The sequence below is a fragment of the Zonotrichia albicollis genome, chromosome 2, assembly GCF_047830755.1.
Source record: "Zonotrichia albicollis isolate bZonAlb1 chromosome 2, bZonAlb1.hap1, whole genome shotgun sequence".
NCBI lineage: Eukaryota > Metazoa > Chordata > Aves > Passeriformes > Passerellidae > Zonotrichia > Zonotrichia albicollis.
The window spans coordinates 105,953,845-105,970,928 of NC_133820.1; the positions used below are offsets into that span (position 1 = coordinate 105,953,845).

The 17,084-nt window shown below is 37.5% G+C and overlaps 1 protein-coding gene across 8 annotated transcripts in view; it reads right to left on the reverse strand.

Moving 5' to 3' along the window:
- MYO16 (myosin XVI) overlaps window positions 1-17,084 on the reverse strand; it is a 359,429-nt gene that overhangs the window by 17,728 nt on the left and 324,617 nt on the right. For all 8 annotated transcript variants that reach the window (XM_014267408.3, XM_074535973.1, XM_074535972.1 and 5 more), the window contains 2 exons: window positions 12,252-12,410; window positions 9,024-9,115 (listed from right to left, as the gene is read on the reverse strand). In XM_014267408.3, the coding sequence (XP_014122883.2) occupies window positions 9,024-9,115; window positions 12,252-12,410 (251 nt within the window). The remainder of the gene's footprint in view (window positions 1-9,023; window positions 9,116-12,251; window positions 12,411-17,084) is intronic.

Here is a 17,084-nt window from a genome sequence, read left to right on the forward strand (position 1 = left end):
TAGTTTTTCTTTGTGTTGAAGCAACTTTACAATGTCCAAAAAACAAATGGATGAATGGATTTCAAATGGGTTCATTGGAAAGGAAAAAATGGCAAAGAAGACAGGTACTCTGTCTGATGCAAATCTAGAATTTCTCTGGAGGAGGTATGCCAGCAAAACATTAGGGCAACTGAAAATGCAATGCATTTGCTTTTTTCTAAACAGGAAAATACTTTTTTCTCTCTCAGTTAAAATTTCTAATTAAATCAAAAGAATGAACTTCTTTTAGAAGAAATGTTGCTATATAGATGACATATCAAAGGAAGTAATATTTTGACTGACCTGTAACAAATTTGGGATAATCTTAAAAGAAACTTTGTACTTAAAATGAAATTTAGAAGGAACAACATTTACTAACAAAAATGCATTGTCACATAATTCAGGCAGAAATGTCTTCTCTTCTGAAGAAATTTATGGCTATCTCTTGGACAGTTTTCTCAAGGGAAAGATTCAATATTCTTCTGAACATCAGCTGTGGAATGATGCTGGAAACGGGATGGTCTTGTGTCAAAGATCATGCAGACACAGGTGTCTTTATCTTTGATTGCCCAGTCCAGCCTCTGCTATCACATGGCACTTAGAAAGCTCTCAAACCTTATCCTAAAAATTAAATCCACTATTTGCCTTAGTTTCACTTTCTGATGGGATTTTCCAGAAGAATTAATGAAAGAAAAATGTACTAAGGATAATTATCTACTAAATGAACTCTGCTTCCTCACAGACCACTGAAAACTGAGAGATCACTCTTGCAAAAGGGACATCTATATCTCTGACTTCATCCTGGGTAGCAGAGGCTTCTTGTTTTTATTAGAAAGAGAATCTTGGGCTACACACACCTATGCTGTGCCTCAGGCAGGATATTTTACATTCCTCATCTAACTGCAATTCTATTTCGGGTGGAAGTTGTTTGATTTTCTGCCATACTGTTGTGGTTTCCCGTAGGTTTTTTTTGTTTGTTTTGAGTTTTGTTTGTTTTTGTTGTTTTATTTGTTTGCTTATGTTTTTTTAGTTTAGTTTGGTTTTTGTTTTAGTTTTTGTTTTATTTGAGGACAAGAGATGGTTGTTTGGGGTGATTTTTATAATTAATATTATTTTTGAAATAATAGATTTTACTTACAAAACAGGACCTGTCTTCCATAATTCTGTACCTTTTAGTGAAGTAGTTATATCAATATTATTAAAATGTATCATTAGTTGTATCACAGTATTTCCAATGAATCTTGTTAGTCATCTTCCTTACAGACTGGAAGTATCTCAGCAATCAAACAAAGACAACATATCTTTGTGAAAAAAAATCAGCACACAAATCTTGAGTACAACTGTAATTTGCAATCTGGTAGAAAATATTAGTACAGGGTAGGCAATGTTCAATAATATATGACAGTAACATCAGGCACACTGATTACCATAGCTGGGAGTAGAGTTGGAAAAGTCTATACATTCAAAACAGGAGTATACTTTCTTTATTTGGATCCTGTGGCTTTCAATTTTTCTTTTTTTTTTTGGCTGAGTGTTTTTCAACTCTAGATTTCTGATGTCTACAAAAAGGTGACACATTCCCAGAGTGACTAAAGCATCAACCATCAATAAATATTGAATTTGTTTTTTTTTCTTTAAGGTAATATTTATCTCCAGATAAACAAATTATGCAATGCTCTCTAAAACCTTCGAGACATCCTCCCAGTTTGCCTCTGATGCTTGAGAAAAAGAATATGTTCAGACAGAAACTGTCTTTCTCAAGATGAGTTCTGAAAACAAATAATTTATCACAAAGGTTTTTTGGAACAGCTCATCTAACAATGCTAATACTGCTTTGCACCTAATCTAACAAAAAATATCTGACAAACTAAGTCAAGTTGCTACTTAAATAATCTCTGCCTTTTCATGACATTAATGGAGATATTTTATTTGCCTATATACAGACTATGTTTGCCACAAAGCTTTCAAAGCAATTACAAAAACAATCAACTTATATTTGCTGTAGTCAGTTATCATCCTTTGTTGTATAAAAACACTGCATTTATGGTCAAACAATGTTAGAAGAAAACATCATTTAATTTACGGTCTGTTAGCAATCCAAATCTCTGCTATCTGCATGCAGCAGCATGTGCCAGCAGGAGAATGCAGGGCAGAGGAACCAGTTTATTCCCTCTCACACCCAGCACTCCTAAGTGCAAAGTGCAGCCACTGTCCACAGTGGGGTGGTGGACCCCACTGCCCTTGAGCTCAAACTGGAAGCAGCCTTTTAGGGGGAGCCACTGGCCAAGAGGGATAATTGAACCCTCCAGCCAAACACCAGAGCTCAGGGAGAACATGGGGATGGTCGGGAGGTTTTGTTCCCTTCTCTTCTACAATCTCATTTACCAGGGCAAATGCAGTGAGGATGAAGCCCTGGAGACAGAAAAGGGGCCTGGAGTGTGTAGGGAACTGGCTGTGACATGCACTGGTTCAAAGAGGAGGATCTGTGCTCTCACCTGTGGAGGTCACAGCAGTCAGATCTGGGATATAGCTGCTTAGCAGAGGGGCATCAGCCCTCCCAGAGCCCTTCAACACAAACACAAGATAGTGTATTTACTGATGAATTTACTCTATGCATTACCTCACAGCATTTAATCTATAAGGCACATACTTTTGGCTGTAAGTCTTCTAAAAATAAAGCCACAATGCGTTATTGATCCTGATTTTCATTGCTGAGTGTGACATTACAAAGAATATTCTTTGTGCTACTGTCGAAGCAATGAACAAAACACAGTGCAGGGGGATATACTGATCTGAATCAGTATATATATCAGTATATATCAATGATAAGCATGTTCTGTGTCTTCTCTTGGATGCTACATGTTTACAAAGATGTTAGTGGTTTTCTACTTCACCAGACCTGTTTGATTGCCTTTTAGCTTCAAAGATGATCAAAGATTACTTCCAGCTAATGGGCAAACATGATGGACAGTAACAATGAAAGTCAGAGCTCAGTGTTTAGAGCTGTGACAAAAGGTGGGGGATAGCAACACATTGCAACACATTCTTGACTATTCATTTTTTAAACTTTTGAACAGCCAACAAAAGAAGTGACTGGCAACAAATATTAATCAAGTAGGAACAAAGAAGACCTTTGAAACCATAATGAATATGCAGCTCTTTCTGAGGGAAGAGACTGCTGAAAGCAATGAGATTTCATGAAATAAGAGCTATGGCTTAAGCTGTAATGAAACAATAAATACATACTTCACGAATATGAAAAGACACTTCCAATTTAACATTGTCAGATGTTGGCTCCTATATTACTGCAATCTGCCAATCTGCGCCATGGGGTTTAAACAAAATAGAGAGGTAAGACTGTGGATTTTCTAATATAACCATATGTGAAAAAGCAACCATGATTTTTTTATCTCACCTCTTTGAACACAAGGCAGATAAAACACATTTCAGAAGTGAGTAACCAAAATCCTACACCAGGGTATGTCATGTGTCTGATATTACTTAACCTACCAGAATGGAAAGCTGCTTGTTTATTTGTGTTCTTGTTCTTTCTATAGGATTGAATGCATGTAATCATCCAATTACAAATAAGCAAATATGCAGCCATTCAAAGCTAAACTGGACAGAGGCTTTGCATCTATCAACAGAAATTTTTACACCTTTCTTCTGGTACAAGGAGAAGAAGTCTCATCAGGAGACTATGGTTAAGACCTAACTTGCACAGAATGCAACCCTATAAATGTAAGCAATCATTACAATTATTTTTATTTTATCATTCATAAAAGATCACATTGATATGTGTATGGATATGAACATCAAATCTGGAATATCACATAGGCTTTTGACTTTTTTCCTCCTTAGTCCCTCTTTTTTTACTGTACTACCCTCTGCTCTGTTCTTGGTTCTTTCCCTCCTGTTCTTATCGTCCTTTTAGTTTCTTTTTTCCATCACTTCAGGTTGATTCCTTCTCTCTAGCTCTTCTATTTTTCATCTTTCCAAATCCCTTGTTCCATTTTATTATTTACCTCCTCTCTCAGTTATTTTTATTCTTTTCCAGACTTCTTAGAACCATCCATTATCTGTGCCTGGTTCACTCCCCACTCCTGCTCCCCACGCATGCTTATTATCACACTAATCTTGAATGTGTCCCTCACCTCCCATCTGTTCATTATCTTCAGGTGTCCATCTCATCCTGTTACAGACAGACCATATTGCTTCTCGCTGCCCACATAAGAAAAAAAGGAATCTTTTAGCTGGCTGGCTTTTCTTGATTCCACTATATCTTTCTCACACCACTTCCCACTTCATAGTGAATGGCAATACCAAATTTAAAGTATCATTGAAAAAAAAAAAAAACCCAAACCAAATCCATCAAAAAACCTCACAGTCCTGGATCTGTGAAAAAAAGACATGGCCACTTAGCTTTTGTGAGAGGTAAAAAATATAGAGGTTTGCTTTTACTGACTCTATTTCATCTTGCTGCCATTGCTGACATTACAAAGAATTTATACATTTCAATGGTCTTTATGCCCTTTTAAACATAGACACTCATAGCAGCTGTTGAGAGGAGAGGAATCATTAAAAACAGTCTGGAGAGAACCTATTGGATTGGTTAAGGAACTGAAAAATACTTTGTGTAAAAGAAAAAGAGCACAGGATCAATATTTTAGCTTTTTTATTTTAGAGGAGGTTTGGGGTTTTAGACCCTTCAAACAATTTCAACATTTGTGGAATAGACAATATGCTTTCGGATCACTTTCTAGAGTGTGACTGAATAGAAATGACTCTTAGTCATATCAGAATTTCCTACCTAAGCAAGTTCATGGCAAAAATGACCAGAAGAAGCATCTCTTTCATTTTGGTGAGGTTTTTTACCTCTGGAAGGAAATCACGGCATATGAATTTGAGACTACAGATCCAGGCACACTTGGAACTGCCAGACTGTTCAGACAAATCACTGAAGCAATTTGAAATGATAATTATTTAAATAATTTTACATCTGTAATTTAAAATCAAGCTTGCAAAAGGAATATTCCCAGTTTTCTGCTGTTTGGGGAGCAAGAGGCTACCATAACACTTCCTGTACAAGTTGAGTTAGAGGCATCGCTGCTAAGAGTAAAGTTTTCTTGTAAGAGTAGGTTAGGATATTGCTTCTTGCAGGACCATTCTACTGCAGATTTTTGGTTTTCAATTTTGAATATTTCCTTCAATAGCATATTTTAGTTTACAAAGAAAGCACAAAACATAGGAAAGCTAGTGCCCTGGGTTGGGGAGGATCTACAGTCTGAACAAACAAAAGCACATGAAACTTTTCAATAACTGGTTTCACCCCAAATTCATGATTCAACTTCCATCTTCACAGAGAATGAAGTTACAGTCCGATATCAGATGTTAGGTACTTCATGTTTTTATGAGATATTTTTCAGCCTATTGATAAAAACCACTTGGAAATCTATAGCTGTAAGGCCACAAAACAACATGAAGAAAAAGGGAGTAGTTTAAAAACCCCATAGTTTGTTGTTCTTTTAACATGCAAAACTCTTATTTTGTTTTGATGTATGTTCTTTCATTCCGGAGGAGACAAAAATTAAACCTCAATACTCCTCCACTTTTTCTAAAAGAACAAAGTAGAATTTTATTCCATAACTTTCCAATGAGAAATATTTTGTTAGTATTTGAATTTTTCCATTTTAACTCTTTTTCATTCAGGAAAAATTGGCCTTTTTGTAACCACTGCCTTAGAAAATTAGCATTTATGGCCAACAGTAAACCTTTTTATTCTTTTTTTTTCAGCGGACTTCATTTTAGGATGACCATCTGGATGATGTTCCACGCTTGGTAACTACTTTCAAAAAAGTTTGTTAAAAGATTGATCCATATGCTACATGTTGACAGACACTGACCTGAAGAATTGTCTCTGGAGTGTGTAGATTTGCAGTGTGCAGAACTGTCAGGCAGTGATGCAGGTAATTAGCACCTGATGTGACAACACAATGGTACCATAGCCACAACGTCTCAGCTTAATGGAATGGATATTCACCTTGAGATCCTGTGACAAGAATGCAATGAACTAACCCTCACTGCCACTTCAGTAAGGAACTAGCAGGGAGATATTTAAAAATCCATAAATGTTGGAAGCTCCTGAAAGCTAGAGAACCAGTTTTCTTTAGCTGAAGTGACAGTGGCTGCCAAGATATCCAAGGAACTAAATTTTTCTCTTTAGAGCAATTAGTCAATCATGGACCTGTGAAAAAATATGTCCCACTTCATACAGCTGTGCAGGAATTATTTTAAGTGATAAGGTTACTACACTGAAGCCTGGCAAAGATTTTACAATCAGCTTGTACGCTGTTAGAGTCTCTAGCAGCATGCTAAGAAATGTCAACAGTAATTAAACCCAGTCATTTTCAAATATATGCCATGCTTTGGCAATGCTGAGGAAGGCTTTTCACAGTAAGAATTCTCAGCCCTGCGAGTATAGATTTTTTTAAGATTTTTTTTTTTTTAATGGGAAGAAGAACATTTTTCTCGTTTTCTTTTGGCAACACCATTTTGGAAGATGTTTATTCATCAAAGGAATTGTATCAAAAATCACAGAACTACAGGTTTCTTCTCTCAACTTGTCACAGTTCTTACTGAGCTTGAATTTAAGGATTGTCCCTGTGTGCAATTCCAAGTACATTGCATGGAATTTATTTTAAAAATTTGTGAAACACTTTGGCAAAACATCTGAAAATTTACTGAAAAGTGGCATTTCAAAATACTGGAAAAAAATTGTGTTAAGGTTTTGGCAAGTACTTTTGGAAAAATAAAAAGCACAAATTTGCAAATTGTTAACAACTTGCTCCAAAAATAAAACATTTAAATGTTGTTTCCATTTGCAAAGGATTGAAGAAGAGGACAGCGGCTCCCCTATATCCAGTTCATTTAACTTTTTGTACTGTACTGATGCAGTAACTTAAACATGACCATCTTGACCCAGGTAAGCTCATTAGCACCAGAGGTGTGAGGTGTTTCAGGACAAAAGCTTCTCACTGTGTGAGGTTTGTAACTGAAGCAGTGTCAGAGACTTGGACTTTTCATTCGCTAGAAAGGTCTCTTTGGGCACTCTCATAGGTAGTAAGTACTTGGTTGATGTAATAAAAATGTAACAGAGACAACTGGAAACACCCTCATCCAGGATACTCCTCTGGAGACAGAAGAAAGTATTTTCTTTCGCAATAGGGTCAAAGTCCATTTTTGAGAGTCTGAGAGGTATGGCGAGGTGTGGTGTGCAAGATGGATTTGCTCCCATCTATGCTCCAGTGAGATCTAGCCAGCCTTACTCAAGGGATAAGTGTAGTGCTGAGTGATGTCTTGGCACAATTTTTCAGCTCAGAATAGGCCCTGTAGTTACATGCTTCTGACAGTAAGGCAGAAAAACAAAAAATGAAAGCTTTTGTACTGGTTGGCTCACATATTTATCCAGTTGAAACCTATTGTTTTTCAGAGCTACATTAACACCAACTATGATGTCGAAGGTTGAATCTTGCTCCTGCTGGAGTCAAAGGCCAAACATTCATTTAACTTGGCTAAGGCCAGTGTTTTGTTGTTATGAAATGTCAGCTGTCCCCTACAGACAACAAGTGATAAAGCACTTCTCTTACCTTCTGGTAAAATAGTTTGGAAATGGTAAAATTGGTGAATGAGAGGTTTCTGTTGAGAAAAGTCCTCTCAGCTCCAACTTGTTTTCTATTTGGACAATATTTAGCTTTACTGTAGACTTCTTACAATCATCTCAAATAAAAAAAAATGACTTGGGACTACCCATTTAGAAAAGTGCACTGAAGACATAATGACAATAGGAGAATACACTAATGCTGTTTAAGTGATGTAATATAATAATAACATTTTTGAATGCTCCCATGCCAGAATTGGCTACTTAGAAGGTAAAGTGGTTCACATTAGATACAAAATATTGAAGAAAGAACTTTAAAAAAATCTTATTAAAAAGTTTATCCCTTACTGTATTTAGGTTGCTCCCAGACAAAGGAAGGAATGATGAATCTGACTCCATGTTCTCAGAAGGCTAAGTTATTATTTTATGATGCTATATTATATTAAAGAATGCTATACTAAACTACACTAAAGAATACAGAAAGGATAGTTACAGAAGGCTAAAAAGATAATAAAAACTCATGACTCTCTCTCCAGAGTCCTGACGCAGCTTGACCCTGATTGGCCAATAAGTCAAAATAATTCACAACAGAAACCAATGAAACAATCACCTGTTGGATAAACAATCTCCAAACACATTCCAAAGGAGCAAAACACAGGAGAAGCAAATCAGATAACTACTGTTTTCCTTTTTCTTTGAGGCTTCTCAGCTTCCCAGGAGAAAAATCCTGGGTGAAGAAAATGTGAATGCCACAATGCCTTTTTGTTCATTTAATGCACATCAGAATTAATCTATGTTGCAATTTTAAAATTACTTTAGCTCATTAGAAATGTTAAGAAAACCAATGCAAGTGTCACATTACATTAGTACCTGCTGCTGTTTTAATTGATAGATATTTTGATTTCATTACTTATTGGTATTTGTACAGAAATTGTGAAGAGCATTTTTTCAGTCTTCATTGTTTTTAAATTAAAAAGTATGATATAATTATGCATTTAATTCTACCAGGTTCATGCAAGTATTTCTGGTATAAATGAATCAGTACCTTGAGAGAGATAATATCTTGGTCCTCTCAGGGTTAAAAGACATATTTCTTGCCTGGAAATAGCATTCTCACAACCAGCAACAATATGTTTCATAATTTTTGAGCTCACTATAAAAACCGTTCAGTGGAAAAAAAAAAGGTAGTAAATTCATTATTGTCTTTAGCTCAATACAAACCTGTTAAAGAAGTCTGCATTTTTCAATGCCAATACCCAAATCTGAATCAAGAGAAAGCTTTCAACATGTGCCTACTATGATCTTTTTCTCTTTTAGTGGTTTAGCAGGCTATCAATGAAATATTTACCTGACTAGTGTGGCTCTCCCTGTGCCTTTGAATCGATGAGCCTGCTGTAGTGCTGGCAGACAGTCTGGAAAAGTCATTTTCCTCTGGTAATCCTAAAGCAGAAAAATACTAAATTATAGTCTGAGATTCATGCACTGGTTGATTTCAAAATGAGGTTCAAAAGACCTTGATATGTTTTACTGAAAAAGAAACCCCCAAATCATATATTTCCTGAATATTTACTATTTCCATGCTTACTGAAACAGCAATGTTCTTTTTTACCATGTAGCGATAGTATAACAGGTATGCATGCTGGTTTACAAGAAGGAGCAATTGTAACTAAAAAGCCTGCAAATATCACTTTACCTATACACTGGCCAGGGATTCCTCCTGCAATGCAGAAATCCCTGGTGTCTCTTCCCCTGGCTTCTTTTCATGGCAGAAGCAATGCAAAGGCAAAAAACCATGCCTGAAGCATTCTGCTCTCAAATTATATCTCTGTGTCACACAGGAACTCAATATTAGGTTCAGGATTCAAAACTTCATTCCCTCAGTATCAAACATGTTTTTTGGAAGTCTTGCAACTATAATGCACTCTTGATGTGGGGATTAGCTGTCCCAAATTTAGTTGTGTAAAAACCCAGTGTAAAACAGCCAGGTAATCTCCTTCCCAAGAGAAACAAACACCTCTGCAAAGTTGATCCTATCGTGAGGCTCACAGCTTGTGCTTCCCCATCACTTCTGCAGCAGTGGGAATGGCATTCACACAGCACTGCAGGGGATCTGAAAGGTGGGATGAGGGGAAGCAAAGGCAGAAGCAGAAACAAAGGGAGTCCATGACGGGCATTATTGAGGACCTCACAGACCAGAATCACAGACACCATGGTAGGTCTGCGTGTTGGGCTAGCAGAGCTAGAGATCATTTTTCCCACAGCAGCCCTCATAGTGCTGTGCTTGTGGTGGGTTGAGCCGGGACGGATGCCAAGTGCCCACACAAGCAGCTCCATCACTCCCCTCCTCAGCTGGACAGGGGGAGAAAAGATAACAAAGGCTTGTGGGTCGAGATAAGGACAGGAGAGATCACTCACTGGTTGCTGTCATGGGAAAAACAGACTCAGCGCGGGGATTTGAACTGAATTTATTTATTACCAATCAAAATCAGAGTAGGAAAATGAGTATTAAAACAAAGCTTAAAAACCCTACACCCTCCTTTTAGTTTCCCCCTTATAACAGTTCCCTTCCCACAACTTTGTAACTAGGGACAACAGTTTTTAAATTTTGTTTTTCTGAATAAAGCTCATGTAAAGTATTCATAAATATGGATCTTTTTCTACATCATCTGGACTTCCTCTGAACACACAGACAGTGAAGAAGGCGAATCCCTTATTTGAAGCTCAGGACCTTGTTTGAACCAGGTCAAATCTGACAGAGTCCAGCATTTCAGTTCTTTACTGCTTGGTGCAAAGGGAATCTGACCCTGGCCTCTCAGTAAGTGGAATTATGTGTTGTTTTGAGATGAGATTATCACTTTTTGAAGCTGGGAAATTATATATTAGGTATGTACAGGGGAAAGGTGTGACATCCAAGGTCTCTAGTCTTGTAAATTATATGTCAGGTACCACTATTGCATTCTTGTCTACATTAAATTCTCTGTACTCCAGGTAAAAATTCTCCCTTTGTAAAATCATGTTTTTGGTTGAGTGAAAGGCTTGAAATAAATTTCCCTCTAAAAGATCTCAGTTTTTTGTGAATGCAAAACAACCCCCTTTTTCAAATAATTTCCTGAACTAAAAATTTATTTACATGGATTCAGTTTGGATCCATGTCAAATAAAGTAGTAAAAAATTACCCAAATTTTAATGCAAAGTACCTTCTAAAAGTAGGTGCTATTCACTTAATTCAAATAAAAGGTAAAATGTAAAATATTTTCATAATTCTAGACCACCACAAATGAATAAAAATACTTTACTAAGCCAAACAGCAAGTTCTGAAAAATATATTGATTTTGTACTATGTTAATACACTTTAGAATTGACTGCCCATGACAGCCTTGAGCTAGGAATCAGGTTATCAATGATTTTCTGTTTATTTCTGTAGAAAGCACTTTGATAATTTGCCTTATCAAATAAGTAAAGTTTCCATGTCCAGCAACTGCACGCTGTCACAGACATGGCAAGCAGGGGCTTGGTAGAGCTTGGAAAGACAAATGGAGCTGTTGATTACATCCTAAGAGCTTTCCTTTACGTACACCTAAGTAAATATTAGGATATCACAGTTGTGCATTGAGTAAGACCTTGTTTAATTCAGTCCAAGGTTGGCAGCATCAGTTTAGCTGGGCCAGAGGCAAAATTACAAGAACCTAAGTTAGTCACGGGTGCATTCTAGAGTACAAACTACACTATCTGGATTGGTCTTTCCTGCAACTACTCTCAAGTTACCAAAAGTAAGCTGAATTTGGCTTTTGTTTTTGTTTTTTTGTTTGTTTTGGTTTTGGTTTTTTTAAATTAAGTTTTCTAAACATTATTGTTGCAATTATACATGGCACTGTTTTAGGTGATGTAGGACCACAACTTTCAGCATTGCAATGTAAAAGGTTATTTCAGGCTGTCTGATTACTTTGTCTATTTGGCAAAGAGCTCTTTCTTTCAGACTAAGAATTCTGCTAAGTATGGAAGATTTGTGGTGAAGTCACTGTTTTGTAGCACAGAGATGTAGAAAGTTGCTACTCCTGTCAAAAAAAGAAGTAAAAAATAAGAGCAACTAAATTCATTACACAAAATGAAAAAGTAACTTCTATTAAAAATCTGAAATCAGAGAAGTGTTATTTCCTTAGGATTTAGTGCTTTTAGAACCTTGAAACGTATTCTGTCACTGCTCTTGTACCATTTTGTATTGCAATAATAAACAATATTTCATTCACTAGTAAGGCACCTACAGCAAAGGGAGAGCCTGACTTCCTATTTTCTGTCCCATTTTTGTTGATTATAGGATCAGAATCTCAAATCTCAGACCTCCATAACTTAGGCTGCTTATAGACTTTGAGCTGAAGGAATTACAAATTCCTCAACAGAGGCTGTTTTATGTTCTTCACATTGAGCTTTTATTGGAGAGGGACTTATCAGTTCACACATACAAAGTTAAGCCAGTTCCAGAAAGAGATATCTCACAACTCAGAAGATTCCAGCCTCATTCAAGGAAATACTTCAGCAATTTTATGTTAGAACAATTTTGGGATTAAAAACTACTTACCATTTGATACTGAATTTCCATTTTCAGCAGTCACAGAACTGGACAATGGATTAGATGAATGAGTTCCATGATTATTTGCATTTTTATCCTGTGTTTCTGATCCAGGATCTGATGTATTTGGATCTTCCCTGCTCCTCAAGTTCAGATTAGTTTCAGCACCTGACAGAAACAGAAAATATGATTGTTAGCTTCCTATTAACTAGTGCCTTTCACATGTAATTAAATGAAAACTAAACTAACACAGAGAGACCAAGTTACTTTATTAAATTAATCACTAAATTCACAAGTTCAGTGATAAAAGTGAAAGGTTTACATCAGTGATTTTTGCAAGTTTGGCTTTTTTTTGGTTGGTTGATTTTTGTTGGTTTTTTTGTTACTGCTACACTTGAAGCTTTTTTAAGTTTAAGGGAGTGAAAAGCATTACAAAATTTCATTTGTATTGTTTCTTCCCACAGAAATATCAGTGGATATAGCTCACCAAGTGTTTGTATTGTTTCTATTTTAAGATTCTATTTCACTCGAGCTTGCATAGCACTGTCATCATTGCAATGCCTTTCATCATTGCACTAAATAATACTAGAACAGATATAATGTGATCTTATCCTTTTCTTTTACCACCTACCACAAGAAACAAACTGGCTTTTGAGATTAAACCATAGTAGCAATATTCCTCCCAGCAGATCCTCCCTGTGGCCATTGTTTACCAGCCTCAGGGCTCTCTAGCCATCAGCTGTCATTTTCTATAAAGTGCCAGCTATTCAAGTCAGAGCCTTTCAGCTAAATTTCCTCAAGACATCAAGAGGAGGTCTGATCCTGTAGGAGTTCCAAAGCTTTTTAGCATTTGTTCAAAGAGAAGGGCAAAACAAAGCCCTTATCTTTTCTCCCTCTGACTGAGTGCACGTCCAGGAGAATCCGAACAGCTCACAGCAAAGTGCCTGGAGCTGCCTCAGAGCTTGCCTGGCTCTGCCGGCCCAGGGCTCCACAAGAAACAGCCTCAAGCCACTGGCTGTGCCCGAATGGAGCTCCCGCTGGAGCTCAGGGCCAGCACACATTCAGAGCTGGAAGTCAGGATGGATGGGGACAGCAGCAGGATCCCCACTGCAGGACCTGTGTCCCTGTATCCCCACTCCGCTCCAGTGTGACAGGGCTGATGAAATGCTGCACTGGAAAGGTTATGCATTTTCTTAAGGATTTATCTCTCTCTTCTAATTTTTTTGGTTGGTTGGTTGTTTTCATTTTGTTTTTGATTGGTGGGTTTTCTGTTTGTTTGCTTTTCTTTTGCATTTTTGGGGGGTTTTGTGTGTGTTGAAGATATATACATATTCTTTCCTCGCCACAGTCGGGTTTGATTCATATAAGACAAAACTGAATTTGGTGCTTTCTCCATTTCAGTCTTCCAAACTATTTCTGCTCCCTCTGAGGCCTGGCCTTTGCTGCAGGGCCGATGTGTTATTGTGACCCTGGTGCAAAGGTCCTCCTGTAACACTGTAAAATAAAAATGTTCTTTCTGTGACAACTCTGAAAGAGTTCTTCCTTGATTTTGGTTGTCATAATTATAGCAAGAACCAAGAGAGGTCAAAAGACTAGCAATTAAAACCAACATTTGAGCATTCATCCATACTTCCAAAAACATCCTCAGCTCTCCCAAATATATGATATATTCTTATAAATCTCAAGCACATGAAAATTTTTCAAGGGAAAGGAAAAGCATTTTTTTTCACCAGGAAAGAGATGCTTAACCTGAAGATTTTACAGCCTAATGTTGACTGTTCTGTCAATTTTTAATTTCTATGCCTGAAATAGAAAACAAAAAATCCAACTGACTGGGAAGCCCCAACATTAAAAACTTAATTAATGAAATGGAAGCTTTAAATCCATTCTGGTTCCCTCAAAATATTTAATTGAAAAGGTATTTCCTATTTTTGTTTAGCTTTTAGTTATCTAACACTGAATTGTTCTTAATATTTCCTTGTCTAAAAAAATCTGTCTTGAAAAGTCAAAAAGTTAATTTTCAAACTGTCAGATAAAAGATTTCCATGTTAGTTTAATTTTTTTCCCTTCCTCTCTTGCCCTCTTTCCTTGATCCTTATATTTTGTCAGATCTGACTGGATTGTTTCCGTGACACTGAAACATAGAATAAAACATTTCATCAAATGGATCTTCAGGCAAATGTGCTTTGTATTGCAAAAATTAGGCCAGCTCCACCCACAATAACTGACTTGGGAGAGGCTGAGATGGAAAGTCTGAGATGGAAAATGCATACGGTACAATTATAAGAGCATGCCTGATTTAGCTTTTGTACAAGCAAGTTGACTGCAAAATGTATCTTTGCAGCTCATTGTAAATTTGTCTGAAAAGGAAATGTCACTTTTACATGTTATTAGTCAGTGTACTTGCCTATAGATCATAATCCACCTACATAATTATTGTGCCACTTTTTACATAAAGCTTCTTGGGGAAGTGGCTGGGATCTTTATTTTTCTTGATATTCGAAAGATTTATTGGTTTGCCTGACATGTGTAATTCATTTGAGAATGAACAAGTAGAAAGAATTTTTCTTGCATTGGTGTTTGCAGAAGCCTTTTGTTTCATAGGTACATTGATATCTTTTCAGGGCATTCACAAAGGGCTCCTGGAAAAAAAAAGTCTTTTCTTCTTTGTATCTGTAAAATGAAATACTACAAAGAACTGTGGATAGCTACTATGAAGCTAGAATATCATAACAAATTGGCAGAAATAAGTAGTGGAATATATGCAGCGTATCTTTGGGGACAAATATCTAGACAGAAATTTGTTATCCCATTTGCTATATTCAATCATGGTAAGAAATGCACCCCGTTAGTTTCCGAACAGAAAACTATATAGAGAAAATATATTTCATAGTCCCTTATTTAGCAGATCTTGGGGGGTGGGAAAGAACCCTATATTTTATTTCAAAATAATCTGGGTTATATAAAGGTACTTGAACTAATTTCCTATATATAGGCATCTTCAGCTCTTCATTGGAGGAGATTCATGTGAGCCTACAGAACAAGTTTAACTGTGTACATCAGCAAACTTCAACCAGAGGTCAGCACAGAGCCCCTGAAATCAGCTCTGCCCCACTGGACAAGCTCCCCCTGGCCCAGCCTCTGCTCACAGGACACGCTCCAGCCCTGAACATGCACTGTGTGCAGTTCTGGGCTCCTCAGAACAAGACAGACAAGCTGCTGGAGAGGGTCAGTGCAGGGTCACAAAGATGATGAGGGGTTTGGAGCATTTCTCTTATGAAGACACACTGCAGGAGCTGGGCCTCTTTAGTCTGGAGAAGATTGGGAGGGGATCTCCTCAATACATATAAATAAATATCTCAGTGGTGGATGTCAAGATGATGCCAGGATCTTTTTGGTGGTGCTCAGTGACAAGGAGCAGTAGCTATAAACTAAAACATAAGAAATTTCACCTTCCACCTTCTGAGGAAGAACTCTACATTGAGAATGGCAGAGCACTGAACAGGCTGCCCAGGGGGCTTGTGGAGTCTCCATCTCTGGAGACATTCAAAACCCATCTGGACATGCTCTTGTTGTAGTGACCCTGCTTTGCCATGGGGTTGGACTGGGTGATGTCCAAAGGTCAATTCCAACCCTAACAATTCTGTGATTCTGTGATTATGTGATTGCTGGAGTAAACTTGCTCCAGGTTCTCAGCATCTTTCTGCAGTGGGAGGCACAACCTGGCCCCGGTACCAGGGTATGGTCTAACAAGGAGTGCTGGGTGGAGGAATGACTGACACAGCCCTGGATGCAGCTGGCTGCCTCTGCTGCCAAGGCTCACTGCCAGCTCCTGCCCAGCTCCCAGGGCCCCCAGCACCCTTTTCCCAGGGCTGCTTCCCTCATTCCCTATGTCATTGTACTCTTCAAGGTGCAGCACTTTGCATTTGCTTTTTCATTAAACATGTCAGAAGGTCCTGACTTTATCTTCTGTGCTGAGGTATCCCTCTCTGTCCTGCCGCCATACTATTCAAAATATCCCTGAGCATAACAAAGGTGTCTCCTGACATTTTATCATAATATTTCTATTTAAAATTCCTACTGATTCCTATTTTATCTGTCAAGTATTGGTCTGAGAAGCACTTTCCCCTCATGTTTTCTTAGTCACTTAACACAGAAGTTTGGACTTTTCTCCACATGGATGCCGATGTGCTCCTGCTGCCATCAAACCCTGCAGGTACAAGTATGCAGTACTCTCTCACCCCTTATCAACATTCTAAACTATTAGAAATATTTTAAGACACAGAAAAAAACCCCTTATGGTTCCTACATTTTAACATCTTCACCAACATGACAAATCTTTTTTTTTCAGACTTGTGCTCTGCTGTTCTCACTAGATGGATGGATTACTTACCAGGTTTCAATATTTTTTTAAAGTAATGACATCTTTAACAGTTTTCAGCTGCTAATAAACGCTATTTGTAGAGACATCCATTCCTACTTGCAAGAGACTAGCTACGAAGACATATCAGCTGTAGAGCATGGTGGAAGTTCATGATTATAAGAGGAATACAAGCTTAAAGTTAAAAATCTTGAGTCTGCAAAAGTGAACAGTGTTTGGATTATTATCTCAGAAAACTGACTTTGCCAAAAAGGTATCTCTGACTCAGGAAAGTCCTACTCTGACTAATCTTGCAGTTAATGAGGATGCATGGAGTAAAAGCAAGATCCATATTCCAACAAATCCACAATTAATTACATCAGCATTACTTGAAAAGTGCAAGAGGAACAGTATGCAAAAGAGGCAGCTCATGAAACCCACAGTTGCTCATTATTAGTGTTCTTGGAAGAGACTGAGTTTAA